The 23,708-nt window shown below is 63.5% G+C and overlaps 2 protein-coding genes across 2 annotated transcripts; one reads left to right on the plus strand and one right to left on the minus strand.

The window, feature by feature from the left end:
• The first annotated feature begins 3,108 nt into the window (after window positions 1-3,108).
• ISYNA1 (inositol-3-phosphate synthase 1) lies at window positions 3,109-6,188 on the plus strand. The gene is made up of 10 exons (XM_079702791.1): window positions 3,109-3,237; window positions 3,380-3,541; window positions 3,914-4,046; window positions 4,145-4,338; window positions 4,535-4,684; window positions 4,767-4,982; window positions 5,096-5,260; window positions 5,361-5,474; window positions 5,548-5,765; window positions 5,891-6,188. The coding sequence occupies exons 1-10, from the start codon at window positions 3,118-3,120 to the stop codon at window positions 6,090-6,092; spliced, it is 1,674 nt and encodes a 557-aa protein (XP_079558917.1). The 5' UTR covers window positions 3,109-3,117; the 3' UTR covers window positions 6,093-6,188.
• Window positions 6,189-6,431: 243 nt separating this feature from the next.
• SSBP4 (single stranded DNA binding protein 4) lies at window positions 6,432-22,462 on the minus strand (the record flags this gene model as incomplete). The annotated part of the gene is given in 19 exon segments (XM_079702727.1): window positions 6,432-6,788; window positions 7,160-7,267; window positions 7,414-7,442; window positions 7,844-7,922; window positions 8,001-8,071; window positions 8,155-8,209; window positions 8,310-8,345; window positions 8,444-8,489; window positions 8,819-8,886; window positions 8,971-9,038; window positions 9,222-9,291; window positions 9,377-9,436; window positions 9,636-9,679; window positions 9,682-9,700; window positions 10,127-10,216; window positions 13,626-13,710; window positions 13,797-13,858; window positions 14,230-14,302; window positions 22,404-22,462. Coding segments are annotated over 19 exon segments (1,152 nt in total). The 3' UTR covers window positions 6,432-6,758.
• Window positions 22,463-23,708: the final 1,246 nt, after the last annotated feature.

Consider the following 23,708-nt stretch of genomic DNA (forward strand, 5'->3'; position numbering starts at 1 on the left):
CCGGGCCACATGCTGGGGTGGGGGGGGTCCCCTTGCCCCCCTCCATGGGGACGCGGACACCAAGGCCCAGTGGAGCCCCACAGGCTCAGGACACCAGCCGGATGGCCATCCTTGCCCCTTGTTCTAGGTGAGGAGCGGAAGGCAGGGGGCAGGTTCTACCCTCCAAGGACACAGTGGGGGGGAATGTTTATTTTAGGAAGGAAAAACAGACAATAAGACCAGGATTAAAGGGGTCCAGGGGTCAGGGACTATGGGCCTTAGCCTCTCTGGTGGCCCTGCTGGCCAGTGGCCTTGGCCTGAGTTCTGAGGCGGCCCAGGAATCTGAGGGGCGCGGGAGGGGAGGTCAGGCAGGCCCTGCGGGGCAGAATGTACCCTGCTCCCCAGGCGGCCTGGCCGTGCTGTTCTAAGGGGTAACAATGTCCCTGCTGCCACAACCCCGGGCCCAGGGCCGATACCTGCCTCCTTTGGCCTCCTGCGCCTCAGCCTCGCGTTGCCTCCCCGCCTCCCCCAGCCTCCCCCACGGCCCCCACGCTGCCCCATGGCACCATGGCCACAGGCGGTTCCCTGACCATCCTTTCCCGAGCCAACGGCACCTGAGTCCAGTCCCTCAGGGGCCCAGCAGGGTCTTCCCACCCTCACGACCTGCACCGTGGCCAAGGGGCTTGGGGTCACCCACCGGCCCCTGCCACTTGCCAGACAACATCCTGCACCCAGATCCTGCGGCCCCTCCTGTGCACCGGGCTCCATCTGGGTGCTGGCACTCAGCAGTGACCTCAACAGCTCTGCCCTTGCCCTCAGAAGCCTGGGGTCTGGTGGGATCAGGGGTCTCCAGTTGCTCGCTGCTCACCACCAGGCAGCACACTCACCCCGTGTCACACACCCAGGCGGTCCCCGCAATGGCCTTACAGCACCAACTGACGGCTTGGAATCAAAGCAGCCACGTCCCTCCCAGCTGCCCCAACACTGACCCTCCAGGGATCCTGCCCGGGTCCGCTCTGCCCCCACCACCCTCCTGCCAGCACCTCCCACAGGTTGTCCTGTGAGTGCTGGGGTTTCCTAGGGCTGGGTCTTTGGAGGCCTTTCTGTACCCATTCCTGTGACGTCACACACGGCCTGGAGGCACAGCCTCCCGCAGATTCTCCAACACCAACTGGAGGTCCAACAGTTCCATTACCAGGTCTGGCATCAGACCCCACAGGTGAAGGGGCTCAGGCCCTCACTTCAGACACCTGCCACAAGTCCCTGGCCACCCAGACTTCTGACCAACCCGCTATAAATCAGGGGTTCCCTCCTGCCCCCTCAGAGGTTTGGTGAGTTGCTAGAATGGCTCAAAGTGCTGAGGAAAACACTTCAACAGCCGAATGGAGAAGCCAAGAGCAGTGTGTAGGGAATGGTACAGGGCTGCCATGACTCCTCCAGGTGTGCCACCCTCCCAGCACCTCCATGTGTTCCCCCGAATCCTGTTGTTTAGGGGTTCTTTTTACAGAGGTTCCATTACATAGGCATGATTGTGTAAATCGCTGGCCGTCGGTGATTTTTTTTTTTTTTTTCTTATTTTTGGCCGCACCGCGCAGCATGCGGGATCTTAGTTCCCCGACCAGGGATCTAACCCTCGTCCCCTGCAGTGGAAGGGCGGAGTCCTAACCACTGGACCACGAGGGAAGCCCTTGGCCATTGGTGACCGAACTCAATCTCCAGCCAAGAATCGGGGACAAAACCCAAATATTTATTATAAGGAATTCCCTGTACCCAGCCCTGAGGGTCTGCCCTGGTCCCCAAACTGCCTCCCTCTCCCTCACACCCAGCCCCGTTTCATCTGTCCCTGAAACCAGTCCCCCAGGTTTTTGCCTGGGCAGCTGCTCTTCAAATCGTTGACAGGAGATGTCTGAGTATCTCAAGACTCCTTCCAGCAGCCACCTCCTCCAAGCAGTCTGCCCTGCCCACCCCCGCCTCTTAGGTCCCTCTGGCTGGGAGTGTCCCAAGTCCACTTCTGAATCCCCTACACTGGGGCCCCTTGAGGGCAAAGCCTGGACCAGAGTCTTAGAGCCCCCACTCCCCAAGGCCAGGCTCTGACCAAGTTTCCTGCAAACGTTCCCAACGATCCACCTTTTGGGCCAGTTCCAATGGTGGAAACTTTCCAGCCGGAGGAGGCCGCTTGTTTTGGAAAGTTCCTGGGGGAGCCGCCCCCGCCCGCCTGCCGAGTTCCCACGCTCCTTTATCACTGGGCGCTTAGAGGGGCTCAGTGCTTTGCAGGCCTAGCTCCTCCCAGCTGGCCGCCTCTGCCCTGCCCATCCGCTTCCCTCCCTTCCCCACAGAACAGTCTCTCCCCCTGCCCCCACTCCAGCGCGGCCCTATCAAGCCCTCCTGCTATAGGTGAGGACACCAAGGACTCGAGGACTCGCAGCCACCCCCGCTCCATGCGAGCCCTGTGGGGGTGGAGTGCCTGGTGGGTGCTGCTGCTCACGAAGTGGGAGGAGGAGGGAGCCTGGGCTGGAGGAGCGTCTCGCGTTGAAATCCGAATCCTGACTTAGTCTTCTGCCTCAGTGTCCCGTGCCTCAGTTTCTCCAGAGACGCTCCCCCTGGTCCCCCCCACGCAAAGAATGAGCTTCCTAGCCTAGCTCCACCTCCTGCCTTGTGGTTGGGGCCTGGCTCACTTACAGCCTTAAAGTCCTCTTTTGTAAAATGGGGATAAGCGGCCGCGGGCCCTAAGTTAATCACGCGCGCCGAGCTAGGGCCGGGGCGGCGGGGGGGCGTGGGGGTGGTGGTGGCTGCGGCCCACGTGATTGCCGGGCCGGGGACCAGATAGCCGCGGAAAGTCCTGTTAGAAGGGCCTCGAACCCGAGCCCCACGGCCGGTGCACGCCCTCCCCAACGCAAGCGCCCCTCCTCCCCTGCGCGGGCGGAGCGAGGGGCGGGGCGGGGGTGGGGCCGCGGCTCTTTTCTCTGGAGTTCGCGCGCCCGGAGCTCTAGCTGTCCCCCGCTGTGCCAGCCGACTCCGCGCCGGTGAGTGCCGCCCCAGGAGGGGTGCAGGCTCCCCGGGGACCGAAGTCGGCTTGGCCCGGCCGGTTCTCGGGCCCCCTCTGACCTCCTGCCAACCCCGCGCCCCCAGCTCGTCGCGATGGAGGCCGCAACTGAGTTCGTGGTCGAGAGCCCCGACGTGGTCTACAGCCCCGAGACCATCGAGGCGCAATATGAGTACCGGACGACGTGCGTCAGCCGCGAGGGCGGCGTCCTCAAGGTAAGCGAGGGACCGACCGGGCGGGCCATGGGACTGGGGGAACCAGGGAGCCGGGAGGGAGCGGGAATTGCCCAACTTCTGCGACTCCCGCCCTGCAGTGAGGCGGGAGGGCCCCGCGGCTCACCGAGCTGCCCGCCCTCAGGTGCACCCCACGTCCACGCGCTTCACCTTCCGGACCGCCCGGCAGGTGCCCCGGCTCGGGGTCATGCTCGTCGGCTGGGGCGGGAACAACGGCTCCACGCTGACCGCTGCCGTGCTGGCCAACCGACTGCGCCTGTCCTGGCCCACGCGCACCGGCCGCAAGGTGGGGGGTCGGGCGAGGCTCGGTCGGAGAGAAGGCTTCGCAGGAATCCATGCGGAGGGGGAGGGGCTCTACGGAGGAGTGGGCCCGCAGTGGGCAGGGTTTCTGGCTGCGGGCTGACTCCAGGGAGGGGCTTCCGCGGGCGGGGTGGGAGGGAACTCCTCAGGGGTCTTGCAGGGGCGGAGCCTAAGGTGTGGGAGGGCTTCGGGGTGGGACCTCAGGAGCGGAGCGGCTTCCGCCCAGGCTTGGAGCGCCGAGGGGAGGTGCCCAAAAGTAGGGCGGGGCTTGAGGGTGCCGATAGGGGTCCTGGCCAGCTCGTGGCCCACGCCACGCCCACCCTTCACTCAGCCCCCTCTGCCCACCCCCCCAACCCAGGAGGCCAACTACTACGGCTCGCTGACGCAGGCGGGCACTGTTAGCCTGGGTCTGGACGCCGAGGGCCAGGAGGTGTTCGTGCCCTTCAAGTCGCTGCTGCCCATGGTGGCACCCGACGACCTCGTGTTCGACGGTGGGCGGGGCCCTGGGTCGGGGGTGGGGTGGGAGGCGGGGCCTAGAGGGGCCCAGGATTGGGGCCGGGCCGAGCCGAGCTTGAGGGTCCCCCCCCAGGCTGGGACATATCGTCGCTGAACCTGGCGGAGGCGATGCGGCGCGCGCAGGTACTGGATTGGGGGCTGCAGGAGCAACTGTGGCCGCACATGGAGGCCCTGCGCCCGCGGCCCTCCGTCTACATCCCCGAGTTCATCGCAGCTAACCAGAGTGCGCGCGCCGACAACGTAATCCCGGGCACGCGCGCGCAGCAGGTGCAGCCCCTCCCCGCGTCCGTTACCCCTGCCACTTGTCCTCCCTCCCCACCACCTGTTACCCCTCTTTTGTCTCCGTGCTTCCATCCCGAGGGTCCAGGTCCCACTTTGCGCTTGGGGAACTGAGTGGCCCAGGCCTCCAGAGTTCCGGGGAGCCTGTACAACCTCCTCCCCCTCCATGCCCCCCACCCCCCAGCTGGAGCAGATCCGTAGGGACATCCGCGACTTCCGGTCCAGCGCCGGGCTGGACAAAGTCATCGTGCTGTGGACAGCGAACACGGAGCGCTTCTGCGAAGTGGTCCCGGGCCTCAATGACACCGCTGAGAACCTGCTGCGTACCATCCAGGTGGGCGCGCCCAAGGGGTGGGGTAGGCTCAGGGCCAGCCCCCAAGGACTCCTCTGTGCTGACTGCTCGCTTCTGCCCGCAGCTGGGCCTGGAAGTGTCGCCCTCCACCCTCTTTGCCGTGGCCAGCATCTTGGAGGGCTGCGCCTTCCTCAATGGGTCCCCACAGAACACGCTGGTGCCTGGTGCCCTCGAGCTTGCATGGCAGCGCCGTGTCTTTGTGGGTGGAGACGACTTCAAGTCGGGGCAGACCAAGGTCAAGTCCGTGCTCGTGGACTTCCTTATTGGCTCTGGCCTCAAGGTGTGTGGGCCTGGGGGGCTGCTCAGCTCAGTATGGGGGGGGCGTGGACCCCGAGGGGGTGGGCTTGTGTGCTGCGGGGCCTGCAGCTGCCGTGGGTCTCCTTGCCCCCGCAGACCATGTCCATCGTGAGCTACAACCACCTGGGCAACAACGACGGGCAGAACCTGTCGGCGCCGCCACAGTTCCGTTCCAAGGAGGTGTCGAAGAGCAGCGTGGTGGACGACATGGTGCACAGCAACCCAGTGCTCTACTCGCCGGGCGAAGAGCCCGACCACTGCGTGCGTGGGGCGCAGGCGCGGCAAGGGGTGGGAGGTGGGGTGGGGCAGTGCTCTCCATGGAGAAGGGCAGGGACCCGTGTGACCTCGTGCCGCCCCCCAGGTGGTCATCAAGTACGTTCCATACGTGGGCGACAGCAAGCGTGCCCTGGATGAGTACACATCGGAGCTGATGCTGGGCGGTACCAACACGCTGGTGCTGCACAACACGTGCGAGGTGTGGGGCAAGAGGGGGCAGGAGTGGGGCTGTCCACCAGCCCGGCCCACCTCCTGACCCGCTGGCCCCGCAGGACTCGCTCCTGGCCACGCCCATCATGCTGGACCTGGCCCTGCTGACTGAACTGTGCCAGCGTGTGAGCTTCTGCACCGACATCGACCCGGAGCCGCAGAGCTTCCACCCGGTGCTGTCGCTGCTTGGCTTCCTCTTCAAGGCGCCGCTTGCGCCACCGGGCAGCCCAGTGGTCAACGCCCTCTTCCGCCAGCGCAGCTGCATCGAGAATATCCTCAGGTGTGCCCCGACCTTGGGGATCCCCACCTACGGCCCAGATGTCCACTGGCGGGGCTGTGCACAGGGCCTAGGGACTGCAGGGCAGTCTCGGGGTCTGGCCCTGCTGAGCCGTGACCATCTCTCAGGGCCTGCGTGGGGCTCCCGCCGCAGAACCACATGCTTCTGGAGCACAAGATGGAGCGCCCTGGCCTCAAGCAAGTTGGGCATGTGGCCACCGCCTGCCCCGTGCCTTGCAAGAAAGGATCAGCACCAACTGCCCCCAATGGCTGTACTGGTGACACCTATGGGCACTCACAGGCTGAGGCACCCCAGATGCCCACCACCTAAGGCCATGGCCGTACAGCTCCCCTGTAACTCCTGCCCCCATTGCTCCTCAGCACCCGACCCTTCCAGGCCCCCTTAAGACAATAAAGCCAGTGCCACTATGAGCCACAGCTGTGGATTTTTGGTGCCTGTGACCTAACCCTAACGGCCCCCAATACCAGCCACATCTCCCTTTTGCACCAGCTGGACTTCTGCCTACTCTTCCGAACTCTGCTGTCCCAACTCTCAGGGGGTTTCCAGAACCCCTGGGGGGAGGGGGGCTCTGCCTAACCACCACCCTTGAAGGTTAGGCTGAGCAGGCTGTGGCTGTTAAGCCAGAGTGAAGAAACCCGAGACCAGATGCCAAAAACCAAAATCGAGTTATGTTTATTGATGGGGCCCACCCCTGCTCTCCAGGGGAAAAGAAGTCCCCCAAGGAGCCCCCTGGACAAAACAGAAATGGCGGGAGGGGCCCATACAGGAAAGAACGTCTCTGAGGTCCTTGTGTTTTTTATAAAATGAGTCCGCGCGGGGCCTCCCAGCCATCCAAGCCTTGACCGGGAGTCCAGTTGCCCGCGGTGTGACCTCAGACCCTCACCCTGCAGACCACCCGAGCCCCTGGACCTTGGCCCCGGGCAGGGGCGCTGGGCAGAAGCCGAGGTCGGCAGTGGGCAAGGGGCTGCGGCCCCATCACACGCTCATGGTCATCCCGGGGGAGTACTGCGGAAAGACGAGGGGGTGGCGCGCGGGGGCCGGCTCAGTTCCGGCCTAGGCTGGGACCCGCCCCCGGGGGGAAGGGGGGACAGGGCGGGGTGGACGTGGGATGGAAAGGGACCAGGTGGCGATGCGTGGGGAGGCCGCCCTGGGCCGCGGGTCCTAGGGTTGGGGTGGGATGTGGGCGGGGCGGGGCGATAGGGCGGGCCTGGGGAGGGGGAAGGCGGGAGGAAGGGAAGGATGCCGCGGCCGCCCCCCCACCTGGCCCGCCGCGGTCACGGTCTTGCTCTGGCCCCCCGGCCGCCCCGCCGGGGTCTGCCCGCCAGGCCCCTCCGGCCCGACGCCGCCGCGGGGGGGGAGTCGACGCAGTCGCTTACGCTTTCGCTCGGGAACGGGTGCAGGAAGGTCCCGGCGGCCGCCATCTCGCCGTCGTCCCGCGGGGTGCCCGGGGTGTTGCTCAGGCCGGCCACGGCGCCGGGGGAGCTCTGGGGGCGGCCGCGGTCAGAGCGGAACACCCCGCCACGCGGGCCAGGCCCCGACCGCCACGCGGCCCAACCAGGACTAGGCCTCTCCACGGGGGCCGACCCCGCAGCCCCGCCCCCCACCCCCCGCGGGAGCGCGGCCCCCTCACCTTCGGCAACCCGTCCAGATCGCCCGAGCCTGTGGACCGACAGACGGCGGTGACGCGGCTCAGACGCGCCTGCGCCGCCGCCAAGCCGGCTCCACCGACCCCTTTCCGAACTTCCCCGGCGGCCGCGCCCCCTTCCTCGGCCCAGCCCACTGGGGCACCGCCGGGGGTCCCGGGCGGAGGGCCCAGATCGGGGGTGGTGGGTCAGTGCCGGCGGCCGGGCGTCCGTCCCCACGGTTTAGTTACTGGACCCTGCCCGCAGCGCAGCCCCAGTCACTGAGCCCAGAGAAGCTCGGAGCGCGCCCCCAACGCCGGTTGAGCACAGAGGTGGAGGGGCTGAAGGGGGCCGCCAGGGGGCGCACGAGGCTCGCGAAGCAGCGGGGCGGGGGCGTGTGTGTGGGTGTCTGTGTGTCCCGGGACTCCGCCCACTCACCCAGGGATCCGTTTACATGGTGAGGCTCCATCGCACTCATGGCGGCCATGGGGGCCTCCGGACCAGGGCCAAGCGGGAACTGCAGGCAGAGGAGCAGCTTGGGCCTCGGGCCACCACCTCTCCGCCCCCACCCCGACCCCCGCAAGCCCCAGCTCACATTAGCCCTGCCGGCGCCTGGCCCGATGGGGTTCATGATGGTGTACATGTTCTCACTGGAGTTGGTGGAGTCTGAGGCAGCACGTGAGGGGGCGGGGTGTGAGAGGGCCTCACCCAAACACACCCCTCCCTATGCCCCGCCCAGGCTGTAGTACCTCCAGGGCTGGGCATGATGGGTGTTCCAGGGGGCCCACCTCCTCCTGGGGGTCCCTGCACACAGAGGGAGACACAGAAGGTGAGAAAAGCCCTCCAACTGCCACCCCACAACCCCTGCCCCCAGGTCGGGTGTCCCAGCTTCGGCATCACTCACCGTGTAGCTGCCAGGGGAGGAGGAGGAGTAGGGGATCTGGGGAGATAGGCAGCTGTGAGCAGTCCGCTCACTCTACCAACTCGCACACTCCTAATCCCCACCCCCAACCCCACCAACGCCATCCCGACACTCACCGAGTTGCCACTGGGGCTGGCCCATGGGCCACGCACTCCGGGTCCCCTAGAACAGACAGTGGTGGACCCTGGGTCTAAGCCAGGCGGTACACAGCCCCCCAGCACACACTCCCTGACACCCCCAGCCTGCCCCACGTGCCCTCAGAGCAGCAGATGTTGGCTGAGAAGTAACCAAGCACAGATGCCAGGCCAGCCTTCAAATCCCAACCCCATCCATCACTCACTGGTCTTTGAGCCTGAGTTTCCCCACCCAGCAGTGGTGTAAACAGTATCGGGGTTCTTGTGCGGCTTCGGGGTCTGCCCCATCATACCCAGCCCATGAAGCTGGGTGGTGGCCCGCATGGGCACACTCCCGGGGGTTCCTGAGGGCCTTACATGTTCATGGTGGGCAAACCCGGGCCAGCAAGAGAGTTGGGTGGGGGCCGCATGCCACTTCCGTAGCTCTGTGAAGGTAAAGGGGCCGTGAGAGGGCAAGCCGAGAGAGGGTAGCCCCCGAAGCTCCCCTGTCGCCTGGGCCCAGCCCTTACCTGGGGCCCAACGCTGGTCATGCCCCGTGGAGGCGTCACCCTCTGCATCGGGCCCATGCTCGAATGACCTGGGGGCAGAAGGAAGAGGGCTCAGGCCGCGGCCGTTCCCCGGTGTGGACAGGCGCTGTGCTGGGGGTTGGGGGTGTTCCTGCACGGTGGACGGCGGGGAACTGGCTCTGGGATCCTGACGGGAGGCGGGGAGGCGGGGAGGCTGGGAGGCGGGGGACAGCAGCGGGAGCTTCCCTACTCACCCTGAGCACGTGGGGAGGGGTCCATGGCGCCAGGGAGGAGGGGCTGGGAGCCGGGTAGGCCCACGGGAGGCTGTGGAGGGGGAGTGGCAGCACTGAGTGTGGGTGCCCCCACCCCGGCCCAAGTCCTGCCCCCCCTCCCCTCATCCCTCTCTCACCTGACTCGGCATCCGCAGGGTGGGCCGAGGGCCCCCTGGGAACCGCGGTGACATGAAGGGCTGGAAGAGGTGGGCCGGGGATCAGCACCTCCCCCCAGCCCCCAAAGCTACCCGCTTCCTGCCGCACCCGGGCCCCCAGCCTGGACACTCCCCCTCCTCCAAGACAAGCCAGCAGACCTCAGCCAGCCGCGCCGGGGGCGTGGGAGCGCAGTGGGACGGGTGTGCGTGCTCGAGGGGGCAGGGCACCACAGGTCCTTACCGGAACCTGAGGCCCCATCATGGGGGCGTTGGGGTTGTGGGGGGAGGCTGGGAGCTGGGGGGGCCCTAGGAGGACAGAACCAGGTGGGCTGGGAGGAGCGAGGTCACCCGAAGTTCCACCGTTTCCTGTGGCTCAGCTGAGCCTGGCCAGGGAGGGGAGGGGACACCCGTGGAGGCAGGAGTGTGGGCCAACTAGCCCCATCTGCGGGACGTGGTGGGGGTGGGGTGGACCCTAAGGGGAAGGTCATGGGCAGGACCCGTGGTTCAGCGAGCCAAGCTGTGCGGCCCCAGGCGCCCCGACACACACAGGCGCAGGCCTAGTGCAGAGACCCCGCCCCCTCCCGCAGCGGGGCCCAGGCCAGATGTCCCCTCCCTCACCGGCACTATCGAGGCCCGCAGGAGCATAGCCACCCCGTCATTGCCCCTGCCTGTCACCCTCCCACACAAGCCCACCCAGGGTCAGGAGACAGGGAGCCCCAGCCCCGGCTATACCTGGAAGAAGCCGGGTGCCAGGGGGCCTGATGCCATTGCATCATTGGGAGCCATGCTCCCCATCACCGGGCTGGGGGCCGCTGCAGCGCTCTGCAGGGGTGGGGGAGATGGCAAGAGCCAAGTCAGGTCACTTCCTGTCCACGTGTTTCCTTCTCTCCTCAAGCAGCTGGCCCCACGGAACAAGGAACCCAAGCCATCCAACTACTCAGGCACGGGAGGATTTGCGGGGTGGGGGCGGAGGGGGGAGGCGGCTCTAGGTGAGGGAAGAGCTGCGGCCCGTCCCCACCCTGGCTTAGCAACCAGATGTGCTGGGTGGCCCTCAGCAAGGGCTCTGCCTCCTTGCTGAACCCGTGACCCTGGAGGTGATCAGGGCCCAGCCTGGCTGAGCCCACAGCCCAGGTGATCAGGAACCTCAGCCCCTAATGTCCCCACCCTGAGGATTCCGGGGGTCTGAAAATGCCATCCACCCAGGACTCCAGTGCGTGCCACATCCTTCTAGCACAGGCTTGTTCTTTTGGTCTGAATCTAACTTCAGATGGGCGGGGGCACAGTCCCCCACTCCCAGCCCAAGCCAACCAGCCCTGATTCCTCCTGCCTAGCAATGCAGCTTAGCTGGGCCCCCAAGACACCTCAAATCAACAGACAGAAAAATCAATAGACAGCTTCAAGATGAACCTCCCTCCCAGAGGGCTCCTCCTTGGAGCTACCGTACAGACCACTCCCCCTCCTCCTCCTCCAGGAAGGAGGGGAAGGAAGAGCAGAACTCTGCAGTGGGGTCTCCAGACCCCCAACCTCTCTTCAGATGGAGGAGGGGAGAAGACCGGGTGCCTGAGAGGGGAGTTCCCATGTCTGCCAAGGGTGGAGATGCTGGTGGCAGGCCCAGAGTTGGCAGGGGGACAGGCTGACAGGCCACTTCCTCTGGTCGGTTCCAAGTCCCAGGCTTGTCTGCCTTTGGGGCCCACAGAGCAGGGGGAAAGGGGGAGATAGAGGCCTAGTCTTTAGGGCAGAGGAGACACATCAAAGGGACAGGGAAGGGGGAAGACACTGCAGGCACTGAGTAGAGCACTTCTCTTAAGGCCCCTTAACTCTTGTCTCTGCATCATCTGCCCTCCCCCCTCCGCCTCCAGGCCCCAAAAGGAAGAGGCTGGTCTGTCTGGGTCACTGCTGTCCCTGCAGCTGGCACAAGCCAGCACACAGGGCCACTCAGGAATTTGTGGAACTGCAGCCATTTGGGTTCCGAAGAGTTAAGCACTTAGCCCATGGTCACACAGCGCACCCTGCCCTACAGGAGTGGGGAAAGGGGCCCCTCGTCTGGGTCGGAGCAGGGGCCCTGGAGTTACACCCTTCCCCTTGTGGACTGACACCTGCCCCCTTCTTGCTCTTTCTCAAAGGTCAGCCTCTAATGGATTTCTACCCAGGCCCAAGCTGGGAGGGTACCAGTGAGAGCACTCCCAGGGCCCAGCACAAATCTTTGAAAACCCAAGCGACCCCGGGGGTGGGGTGGGGGGGGAACGAAGCTCTCAGCCCCTCTCCAAAATGCTGGGTCACCCCTGCCCTCCACCTCACCCTCTCCCACAAACACAACACGATGGCTTAGAGCAGCTACTCTCGCTGGCGCCGGCCTCAGTGGCTGGAGGCAAACAGCTCTGAGCCCTGGGTCTGTCCACCCCTCCCCAACCCTTACGGAGGGCAGGAGGGCAGCCCCCCTTTTGAGCCACAGCAGGCGCCAGAGCATTTCCTGGTTGGGGAGGGTGGTGGTGCGGGTGGCTGCCGCACCAGACCGTGAGGTGTGGGGGCGGGGAGAAGATGGGGCTCCCCAACTCTAGGCCTTGAAGGGTTAATCCAGGGTAGGAGGGTGGGGGGGTAGGGCCCACCCTCCCGGTCGGGTGACCTGAGCTGGACCCCCCAAGTCAATCAACCACCCCCGGAGGCGCCAGCCTGGCCTGCGTTGCCATAACAACAGGCTGGGCGCGCTCGCGTTTCCTGGAGACGCCGAGGTTGGCCCCCAGCCGGGAGGCTCTGACTGAGCCCCCTCAGGGGGCGGAGGGCGGGAGGAGGGAGCCCCGACTGCGAGGGAGAGGCGGCAGGACGCCCCTTCACCCCACCCCCAGTAAGTGCGGAGGGGGGGCAGAACGTGTAGCTGGCTTCAGTCTGCTGACACAGGGACCCTGTCACCCCAGGGACGGGGCGCCACCCCCCTCCCCTGACGCGCCCCGCTGCCATGGTAACCAGCAGCGCGCCCCACGAAGCGCTCTCATTCCGCTGGGAGACCGCGCTCTCCCCTCCCCGGAGGCGCCAGGCTCGGGGCGGGACGAAGGCAGGCGCGGAGAGGGGAGGGCTGCGCAGCCCGGGAGGGGAAACAGAGCTCAAGAGGCCCGGGAGAGGCAAAGGGAGGAGCTGGGGGCTACACTGGGGAGAGAGAGCCGGGCCCACGCGGAGTCACGCACGCACACAGCTCCACACACTTCTGTTACCCCAGTTCTGGCGGGACCACAACATGAATAGTGGGACCTGATGGGGGTGAACAGCAGCGACCTCGGCTCCCATAAATGCGCATACAGCGTGCATGGGGCATCTTCAGGGACATGGTGAACCCCAGCCTTCTCGGGCTGCACCCTGGCCCTGCAGAGGCCTGCACGCCTCCACAGGGGGACCTCTCTGTTGCGAGGCCGTGCGTGGTGTGGGACCCAGACTAACAGCAGAGGGCGGGGAACAGCCAGGCCCTGAAGGGCACAGCAGAGCAGAGGGCACAGCACAGCAGAGGGCTCAGGATGTGAAGGCGCCCGCTGCGGGAAGAGTGGTTGCAAGGGAGGGGGGAGGGCAGGGGGAACCTCTCTCAGGGGCCAGGTGGCCAATCCCCACGGGCCAGGGTGAAGAAGTTAAAGGCAGGGGGCTGCCATCTCCCCATGACAACAAGGTGCCGCCCGCCCCCTCACGTTACGCACCCTCCTCTAGGGACAGGCCTCTGACTCCCACTCAACTTGTACGAAACTGAGGCCAAAGACATGAAGTCAGCAGCCCCAGTCGCAGAGCAAGGTTGGGAGATCTGCCAAGTGCTCGGCCTCTCCTGCTCCAGGGTGCACGGGCAGTTAGCCGTCCCCCAGCACCCCTGCCTGGGCCCCCACCCTATAAGGCTTGGAAAGGCTGGGGTGGGAGGGGACAAGCAGTGGTGGCCGCCCATCCGGCCCCGCATACACGGAGCTGGGCAGCCAGGGAGGCAGGAGCTGTGGTTCTGTCTACCTGGTTCCACATGGGGTTCACGTGAGGGGGAGCAAAGGAGGGGCTGGCCTCGGGAGGGTGTGGGGCTCATGGGGACCGTCAGGAGTTGGGTGCAGTGGGGGGGCAGAGGGACCCCACAGAAGCCATGATCTCAGGTCAAACCCCACAGCCCGGCCCACTAGCCCACCTGAGCCAGCTTCGGGCCATGCAGCCCCCCAAGGCTACAGGCCCCTGCTCACACCCGTGAGCCCTGGTCCCAGCCCCCAGGGCGGGGACTCACATAGTCCTGGAAGGCCTTGGCTTCACTCGAGTGCTCGCACGCCTCTCTGCGGTCGGGCGCTGCACAGTACAAGTCCCAGAACACGCTGTGGGCGGCAGGGGGGGACGATGGTTTCCCCACGCGCCCCCCCCAGCCCCCCCCATGTCCCCCCCACACCAGCCTTGCGCGCACCACCACCAGGAATGCAGGAAGCCCGGGGGCTCCCCCAGCGTAATGTTCTTCTCCCATCGGATCTGCAGGGGAGAGGGAAGGAAGGTGAGGGCTAACGGCCTGGCCCTGTCTGACCCCTTCCCCTCCCAAGAGGCAGCCCCAACCCAACCCCGGGGGCCCAGGAAACACCGGGGCAGGAAACCAGCAGATCAGAGCAAGGGAGCCAGGAGGGGGACAGCTTGGTGAGGAGAGGGACAGAGGAGCGGGAGGCACATCCTCAGATGGATGGACAGACACCAGGATGCCAGCCCCGCCGCTCCGCAGCCCTCAGTTCCCAGGGCACAACCCAACCCCACCACGGAGACCTGATAAAAATGGGGTAGGGAGGACCCCAGGGTGTGGGTGCCGAGGAAGGGGCTGGCTGTGGGGGCCCTGCCTGGCCAAGCCAGCTTACCTCGGACAGAAAGGTCTGGGCTGACTTCTGGGCACCAACGTGCAGCAGGTACTCATACACGTACAGCGCCAACCTGCAGGCGGGAGGGGTGGGGGCCGGCTCAGGCTCTCAGGAGGTCCAGGCGGCCCCAAAGCTCCGCCCCGAGGGTCCCTGGGAGGGGCTCTAAGGTGAGGCACCTGCCCTCTGGTGGGAAGGTGGAGAAGGGCAGGGGCCCACAGTGAGCCCCTCACCGTTCCTACCACCCACTGCCAGCCTCACTCACTTCCCTCTGCTGGTCCTCCCCTCGCCCCACCTCCCCCACCCCTCAGAAGAGATGGCCTCCTCACCAGTTGCTCAGCCTGACCAACTCCTACACATCCATCAACACACAGCCTGCAGGCCCCTCTTCTAGGCAGCACTCCCAGCAGTCCCCAGCCCCCCACCTCCAGGCCAAATTCTGCTCAGTTCAACACCCCCTGATGGACCAAGTCCTGGCCCCATCCTGCCAATGCTGAGACCTTATAGCAGCCTTGGCCCCAGGGAGTTCCTTTCCTTGGAGGAACAGCTCCTGGGCTTCACTCTAGATTGTGCTCTGGGTGGGGTCTCCCAGCAGGCACCCTGGGCCATGTGGCCAGGGCCCAGCACCTAACTCACTCCCAGCCTCGCCTGGAAGAAAAGGGGCTCTCTGACCCGAGGTCTTCCTCCTCCAGGTTTCCCTAGACCCCGTCCTTTTCCTCAGGATCAGTTCCCATCCACCAGTGGTGGCTATGACATACCCATACCAGCCCCCCAAGGGGGAGTCTGGGGAAATGGGAGGTAGGGCCAGCAGTGCCACTCAGCTGCCACGGCACGGCCCTGTCCAAATGCCCACAGTGCCCAGTACCCCTGGACACACCAACTCGGCCACTGCCCACCCCAAGAGCACAGGCCACGCTCCAACCAGCAACACCATCCGTGGGCCCACACAGGGAGGCCGGACCATCCACATTGCCTTCCAGGCCTTTCCATCCTTGGCCTCCACCCCCCAATCTGTCTTCCACACCCGCCAGCAGAGGGATAATTCCCCACCCGCTAGGGTCACCCATTCCCCAGCCCCCACTCTACCAGTACCGGTCCCTCCGGGCACCTCCAGGGTCTTCCTACTACCCAGCCAGGCCCCAGGTGGACCGAGGGGAGTCTGGATCTAAGACCAGGGGCTCCCCAAGGGCCAGCCTGAGGCTGCTCTGGTGAAAGCTGTAGGCCCTTCCAGATGCCTCCCCGCTCAGCTGGCCTCCCTCCCCTGGCTGATGGCCCCATCCTGAAATAACCTTGCTTTGACTCATGCTCCTGCTTTCTCTCACCCTTCCCAGCCAGGCTGCTCAATCCTCACATCCCAGCCCCCTCTGCAGAGCACCCCCGCCCCCAGCTCCAGCTCAGACCTCACCAAGGCAGTTCTAGCCCTTCTGTCCCAGGCCCCACCCCACGGCTTCTGCCCTTGCCCTGGACCCTCTTCCTTCCTTCATCCATCCATCCGTCCTTTCACTCATTCCTTCAACAAACATTCACCTCCTTGAGCAGTGAACACAACAGGCCCTGTCTCCCTGGAGGCTACCTGCTTGTGGGGAGAGACGGAGGAGCAAAAATACAAAGGAGGAGGTAAGTCATCTGGTGGGGTGGAAGGTAGTGTGTGCTACAGAAGTACAAGGGGGTACATTAGGGAGTCCAGGTGGGCAGCTGAACCAGGGCAAGGTATGTCCACAGCTCACATTACACCACGCGAGCTGTGACAGCCACCGGAGGGACAGAAACAGGGCACAGAGGGGTAGGATTTGTGGGGCTCACATAGTTCTGAGCATGGGTCTCCCCCAACACTGGCCAAGGTTCCTGCCTTGTCATCACACCCCTCTCGGCAGCGCCTCCAGCCCGGGCGCCCCCAGGTTCCAACATCGCACCCCGGCAGTATCCAGCATCCACCCTTCTCCAGCCCAGTGGTCTTCCTCACCCCCCAGCCTCCAGGCTCACCTGTCCAACTCACTCCTGGGACCCCCCTCCCTTTCTAGAGGCTTCCTGAGCCTTCACGAGTGGACTGCATCTATCAGGCCCGAGTCCATCAGTGAAGAAATGAACGTGAAAAGTCAACGGGGCCAGAGGAGACACGAGCAGCCCCAGCCTGCTCACCAACGGACCCTCCAGGCAAATAGAGAGGTTTGAAGAGATCCAGCTGGCCCCCCGCCACCTTGGGGGAACAGTGCAGGGAATGAGGTGCACAGAGACAGGGATCAAGACAGAGTGGGGGGATCCAGGTAGGCTGCCCAGAAGGAAAGCGCAGCAGGGCAGGGGGAGCACATGGGGGGCTGCAGTCTGGCCCCACCCCCACCAAGGGCAGAAGCCTCTCCTCAGGGTTCAGGGAGCCTCCTGAAGAACATGTTGGCTCCCACTAAGGCCACCAAGGGCTCTATGCTGCCAGCCCATCGGGTCCCTCTCCATCACCTCTCACCCTCCACTGTCCAGGGGTGGCATCCGACCCAGGATGCAGGTCCCGGAGCCCACCACTGCCCGCTCTCCTCCCTCCTCCCGCCCTGCCCCAGCTCTCCTCTCTTCTCCCTGGGTGGCCTCCCCTCCTGCTTTTATGTTGATGACTGACGTGGTGCAGCTGCCCACAGGGTTCCTCCAGCCTGGCCTCCCCCTGGAACTCAGGGTCTGCCGTCCACTTGACATCTTAAAGGCCCAGCCCCACCCCAGCTTCTTCCTCTCCTTCCCATCCTGTTCCCTGACCTGGGTGGTCTTGACTCACATAGGTGCGGCGCAAGTGTGAAGATCCACCTAGCTGTCCCCCAGAGATCACTACATTTATTGAATTTAGGGGGAAAACTTAAGGGAAAAGCACTCTCTCTCCTGATTCTGAGCCTTCTCCCTGCCTTCCTCAGCACACACTTGGTCCAGGCCACCACTATCACTTACCTGGATTTCAACAGGGCCCCTCCAGGGGCTGCTTCCTCCCCTCCCCACCAGCACTCCTCACTCAGACCCTCCAGTGCCTCCCACACACATTGGCCACTCTCTACCTCTCCACCCCAGGGCCTTTGCACAAGCCATTTCCCTGCCTGAGACACTTCTGCTAGAGACCCTCATGGCTCCAAAGTCACGGGGCAGAGGCTTCCCTATCCCTTCTAACGGCAGCCCTGCTCCATTCTCCACTTGCTCCCCATCATATTTATCTCCATTTGACACAAGGCCCTCTGCTTACTGCCTGCAGCCCCCACTGGATGTAGCTTTGGGAGGGCGGGGACTTCGTCTCACTCCTGAGCTTACACAGCACTGGGCATCCTGGGCCCCCAGCCACTCCAATGAATGAACCAACCAACCCTGAACCCCCTCGCTCCTGGGATGCCCAGTAGGCACTTATGAAGGTCAGCACTTACTTACTATTCTGATGTTAAGGATTTGGGGTTTTATCCCAAGAGCAAAGAGGAGCCAGAGAAGGTTTTCAGTTTTGCCTGATTTCTCTTATATGCTGGTACTTTAATTTTTATCAAGATCAAGTCTCAGAGACTGTGAGCAGCTTTGTTTTTAGTGAAAACTTCTGAAGCCTGGACATCTGGTCAGGTTGTTTCAGGACCTCCAGGGCCCGCCACTCAGGGAGGGCTTCTGGCTTGCAGGTCACTGTCTAGGCCCTGAGATGGGTTGTGGGAAAGGGCCTGGGCTCTGGATCCAAATCCTGGCCCCACCCCAGCCCTGGTCAGCAAATGACCTGCAGAATGAAGAGCCCACCCATCAGAGGGGCTCCCGATGCAAGAGGGCAGGAGATAGGAGGGAGTGTGGGGTGCACCGGGGGCCCTCCCTCCAGAAGGAACGGTGACCTGGAGGATACAAGGTGCCCGGACCTGGAGTGCTCATGGGGAGAAGCTGCAGCTGCGCAGGGAAGGAGTGACAGAATGGGGTACTGGAGCCTCCCGGACTAAAACGCAGCAGTACTACCTGCATCATCAAGAATTACCATAATAACCAAGAATTAAGGTAAGAGGTGCTCCCTGCCCGGCTCCCCCTCCCCCTTTAAAGCCCCTGGAGGCACATACTGCTGGGGGCTGGGAGAAGCCCTCTCTACTCAAGGCCTTGTGTCACCCCCTCACCCCCATCTAATCCATCACCAGGTCCCACCGATGCCCCTAAGGGACTCTCCAGCCTACACATTTCCTCCCTCCCCTCTGCCACCCTCACGGCCAGGCCTTCAGCTCTTAAGAGCCAGGGTGGTGGCCACCCTCCTCACCGGCCTCCTGGCAGCCTCCACACTTGCCCCTTACAGCCTTTCTCCTACCCAGCAGCCAAAGTAACCGCCCCCACTAACAAATTCCATCCCAGCATTTGCCCCCCAGATACTGCCTCAAGACCTTCCCAGAAAGCTCCCCTGTGTCCACGGGCTCTGCTCAGCCTCCAGGACTCAGTTCGGGGGCTCCTTTCTCAAGAACCTCTTACCCATGCACCCCCCTCCAACAAGGATGCCCACAGGCACGGGCACCTGGAAGCCCAGCTAGGGATGGGACAGACACATGGTGAGTCCCTTGCCTGCTGGGATAATGAACAAACTACCTGAGGTGATGTGCCCATATCAGAACTAACCCTGGGGACTTTCCTGGTGGTCCAGTGATAGAGAATATGCCTTCCAATGCAGGGGACGCGGGTTCCGTCCCTGGTCAGGGAACTAAGATCCCACATGCTGCTGGGCAACTAGGCACGCGTGCCACAACTACTGAGCTCACGCGCCTCTATGAGAGAGCCCGCGTGCTGCAACCTACAGAGCCCACGCGCCACAATTACAGAGAGAAAACCCGCTGCCACAACTAAAGAGAAGCCCGCGTGCTGCAACAAAAGAATCTGCGTGCCTCAACGAAGATCCCGTGCGCCACAACTAAGACCCGACGCAGTCAAAAATAAATAAAATAAATAAGTACTAAATAAATCTTAAAAACAAAACTAATCCTGGGAGAAAAACACAAGACGCCCAGTGACACTGCCAGTGACCATCACTTACGGAACTATTCTAAACCCACGTGGCAGCACTTAAAGTGTTCAAGGATGTACACACACGATGCAAACATTTAGATTTCTCCCCTCAACTTAGGACAGCACACCCTTTGGGGCTGGAAGGGGGAAGGGATGCAAAGGGGACACAGGGGCCTTCAACTGTCCCTGTCACCTTCATCTTATTTAAAGAGACCTGAAACCAGTGACCGAATGCAAGCGCTAGTTAGTTCTGGGTGGGAAGTGATCTCGGGGTGTCCCTGTAGGTTGGAGTGTTCATCATTTACACAAGGAGAGGCTGTGTCTTCCTGCAGGCAGCCCACTCAGACCCCGGCCTCCCTCTCGCCCACCCTGCCATCCCTTCCCTGTATTCCCTGGACCCAGCAGTCACCACGGTTTGCTGTGAGCCCCCAAGAGCAGGGACCCACCATCTGTGCACCCAGCAGGCGCTAAGTCCATTTCTGGGACAGGCTAGCCCAGACCTAGTGCTGAGATGGGGAGCCAGAGGGGGCTCAGGACAGGGGCCCAAGAAGGAAAAAGGAGAAGGGCAGGAGGAGTCAGGAGGGTGAGATCAGGGAGGAAAAAACAGTCCCGGAGAGTCGAGCAGTGGAACCCCCTTCGCCCCATTTCACGGAGGAAGAAACCAAGGCCCAGAGACAGGAAGTGGCGTGATCGGTGAACACCTGTGAGGGGTGCTCTAACTGCAGCCTCTCCCCCAGTCCTCGTGAGAATCCTGCAAGGCCGGCTGTCCGCGTTTCAGAGGGGAAACTGAGGCTCAGAGTAACAAGCCCGCCTCTCTAGTGTATCAGCCCCAAGCATCTGAGAGCTCTCCTGTGCCCCAGAACCTGAGTCTTCAGCAGGGTCCTTCCTCTCCAGGGCCTGGCATCCCCGTCAGTGAAGTGGATGCCACCATCTGGTGTTTTCCAAACTTTCTTTAGCGGCAAAACCTCGTCTCCAAGCCAACGCTGCTACAGGACCCTCTAGACAAGAAATGGATGAGCGCAGGATGGCTCTGGCCAAGAAGTCAGATAACCCCCTCTTCTACCCCTAGCCAAGAGCCGAGGCCCGGTTCAAAGACTCAAAATCTCTCCTGGACTGTCTAGTGGGATTGAAACGCAACTCCAAACACCATCACCCCAGCTCAAACCTATTTCCTCCCTTCTCTTATCTCCATGGCCACCCCCTAAGCTGCCACCATTAGCTCTCTCCCAGATAACTGTGCCTGCCTCCCCCAGGTCTCCTGGCCCTCTACCCTCACGCGACCCCCAGTAAGCCCCACTCCACAAAGGAGCTGGAGTGTACTTTCGAACACAAGCGTCTCTGGCCCACACAGCACATCCCCGCCCTGGGCACTAGCCCCAGCTCTTTGGCCTGGCCTCGCCCTAGGGCCTTTGCACTTGCTGTGCCCTCAGCCATCAGCTCTTCCTCCAGGTTGCTGCACACCTGACACACCTCCTCACACTTCACTACCGCCCACTTTCCCATTTTGCTTTTTTCAGAGCATAGCTCCAGATCCTCCCATCAGCTTGCTGAGTAACTCACTTTCCTCCTAGCTAGGATGTGGGCTTCTTCAGGGCCAGGGCCTGGCTTCCCAACCACTACACCCCAAGACCCAGCCCAGCACATGTCTGAACAAGTGAACGATTCCCACTGGGGGAGTGGTAGCCCCAGAGCCCAGAAGCCAGGGTACAAGGATGGCTGGAGATGTGCCAAGATCCCCAGGAGTGGGATGGCTACACACCCCCTGCTTCCAACCTGGGCAGGAGCCAGGTGCCAGTTTCAAAAAGTCTTCCTGCTTAATGGTGCTTGGAAATGGACCCCAACCTCATAACTGTGCAGACAGACAAGAGAGGTCTGGAAGGGCAGTCATCTGTCTAGCATCTTCTGGCCAGAAGAATCTCTTCTCCAAAATGACCCCGAGGCTGGGTAGAGAATGGACACTCATCCTTGGGTGGGGCGGGGGAGAGGTGGTGTCCCAAGGTCAGTCCAGGAAGAAAAGACAGGAGAGAGCCCATATTCAGGGCTCCTTTTCACTGCCCAGACGTTCAATCCTCACTCCTGCTCTGGCCCTCAAAGAGAGTCATCATGAGACCTCTCCCCAGTAACCCAGCCTCCTAACTGCTCCAGCAGCTGGTTTCCCGCCCTAGGTGGCTTGACTTCTAGGATCCTGCAAATCAGCCATTGGCCATCAGACATCAGAAGCCTTCTCTTTTCCCTGGCACTTTAACAATATCGCAAACTGTTGGGTACCCTTGCTGTGAGACAGTCACACGTCCTAGCACCTTTCAAACACTCCCCAAACCTAAGAGACAGCACTGTTATTATGCCTGCATTTCTCAGGATAGGAAAATAAGCCTAAGAGGGAGTGCTCCCTCACCCAAAGCCACAGGGCAGGTAAGTGGCAGGGCCAGCAGGCAAGCCCAACAGCTCAGCTGCCTCCCCACCCCAAGAAGCTCTGAGCGCCCTCCGCCCCTCACTGCAGAGTCTGGGAGTTAGGAACCTGCCCCTCTACCAGCCTGAGACCATCTGCTACCCACGGCCCAGCGCCATGCCCAGAACAAGTGGGGGCCCCAGGACTGTGAGCCTGCGGCTTCCCCAAGGGCCCCACCCAGCTGCCCCAGGCCCGGCTGGACAGGTGGCCTTTCAGGGGTGGGGCCGGCGCCCCTCAAGCCCTTCTCGCGTCTCTCAAGCTTTCGGTAAGGAGCGGGGGAGGGGGGAGGGGGGAGGGGGGGGGAGGCGCCCAGAGCGGCCAGTCTCGCCTGTCCGGGAAACTTCCCCAGAGGATGGGGGAAGCGGCACGAATGGCGACTCCGCGCGCACACGCGTTCGCAACCTCCCACACCCAAGGCTCAGCCGTCGGGAAGGTCTCGCGACCCTCTAGAACCGCTCGAATCTCGCGCACCCCCGCAATTTCGCCCCCATCGGGTCTACCAGGTCCCTTCTACTCTCACGACCTCTCGAATCTCGCGCGTTCCCTCAAGTCTCGCGACCCCTTAAGCCCCTCACGCCCCTTGGGTCTAGCGAGCTCCCCCGTAGCTCGCGACCCTCCAGCTCCTCCGCTCTCGCGCGCCCCTCAAATCTCGCTCCTGCCCCGCACCCACGTGCCCCACGCGGTGCCCGCCGGCGTTAGGGCCACGGAAGCGGCGCGGCCACCGAGCCCCGCCCCCGTCTCCCACGGTCCCGGACCACCGACTCACTTCTCTCGTGCCTGGCTGTCGGAGGGCACGGCCGAGCCCTTGCCCCCCTTGGCGTACATGATGCTCCGTGCCGCCGCCGCCGCCGCCGGGGCCCCACACCTGTCAGGCGGCGCCGCGGGCCGCGCTCCCGGTCGCCATAGCTACCCCGCGCCCCGGGCCTCACCGCCCCGAGCCCCGCGCGGGCATCGCGGGCATCGTCCGCGCGGGGGAGCTCCAGACGGCCGAGACGGCGGCGGCGGCAGCTCCAGCTTTGGCTCCGGCCGCGGGTTTTATTTTCTTCCTCTCTTCCCTCAGCGCGGGCTGTTCCGGGAAGCGCGCGCCCCCTCCTCCCGCCGCGCGCGCCCCCGCCCGCCACCTCCCCGTCGCCCGCGGGCGCCGCTCTTAAAGGGGCGATGGCGTGAGCGCGGGTGGGTCCCGCCGCCGGGACCGTGGGCCGGGCGCGCACGCGCAGTGCCCGCCGCGGGGGGAGGGGGCGCGGGGATACACATACTCGGTGCGACTGGGGACAGGCACCCGGGGGCACACAGCGGGACACAGCTGATCACGGCTACACACACACTTTCCAGATACACCCAAATTGTACACCCAAGAACACAGCCACACACTTAGTTGCGGCTACACTCTCTGACACAGGACTCTGCACACATAAGTCTCTATAGCTACTGTAACAACTACTGATAGCCCCGTAAAGCTACAGGCAGTCATACTGGGTGTATCGCCCCGCAGAGCTACCCACGCCCAGCACGGGTGGGAACCGCCACACACACAGTCTGCCCAGGGATACACTATCATACACGCAGGTATACACAGCTCAAATAGTGGCTGTTACAAAACATTGAAACACACTCGACGCTCACATACGCACACAGCCGCACAGAGACACGCATCGGCACCGCTATGCCACAGCTTCCAACAGCTGTGGAAAGAGCCCTCACCCTGGGGCACACCGTCGCAGCCTCCCGAGGGCTCCATACAGGGACCTGGGGTCTCATCGAACCACAGATGGCTCAGTCACACGCAACACACAGTCACACAACACAGATACATGCAACACAAAGACACCACACAGACAAGAAGCTCCTGGGGTACCCAGGCCACACCCTGGGAGCTACCCTGCATTGCCCCACAGTCACACTTCCGTGTCAATTGTGTAGGTGCTGGGTGACTTGACTGACTGCGTCATTCCCGCTGGCTCCGCCTCTCAGCCTGTGCTGCCAGCTGTAAATACTCCAACTTTAATAGCACCTTTGCAGGAGTCAGGGGTGCAGGCAGTGGGCACCACATTCTCCCTCCTAGGGCCCTTCT

This window comes from Hyperoodon ampullatus (genome assembly GCF_949752795.1).
Source record: "Hyperoodon ampullatus genome assembly, chromosome: 4".
NCBI classification, from domain to species: Eukaryota; Metazoa; Chordata; class Mammalia; order Artiodactyla; family Ziphiidae; genus Hyperoodon; species Hyperoodon ampullatus.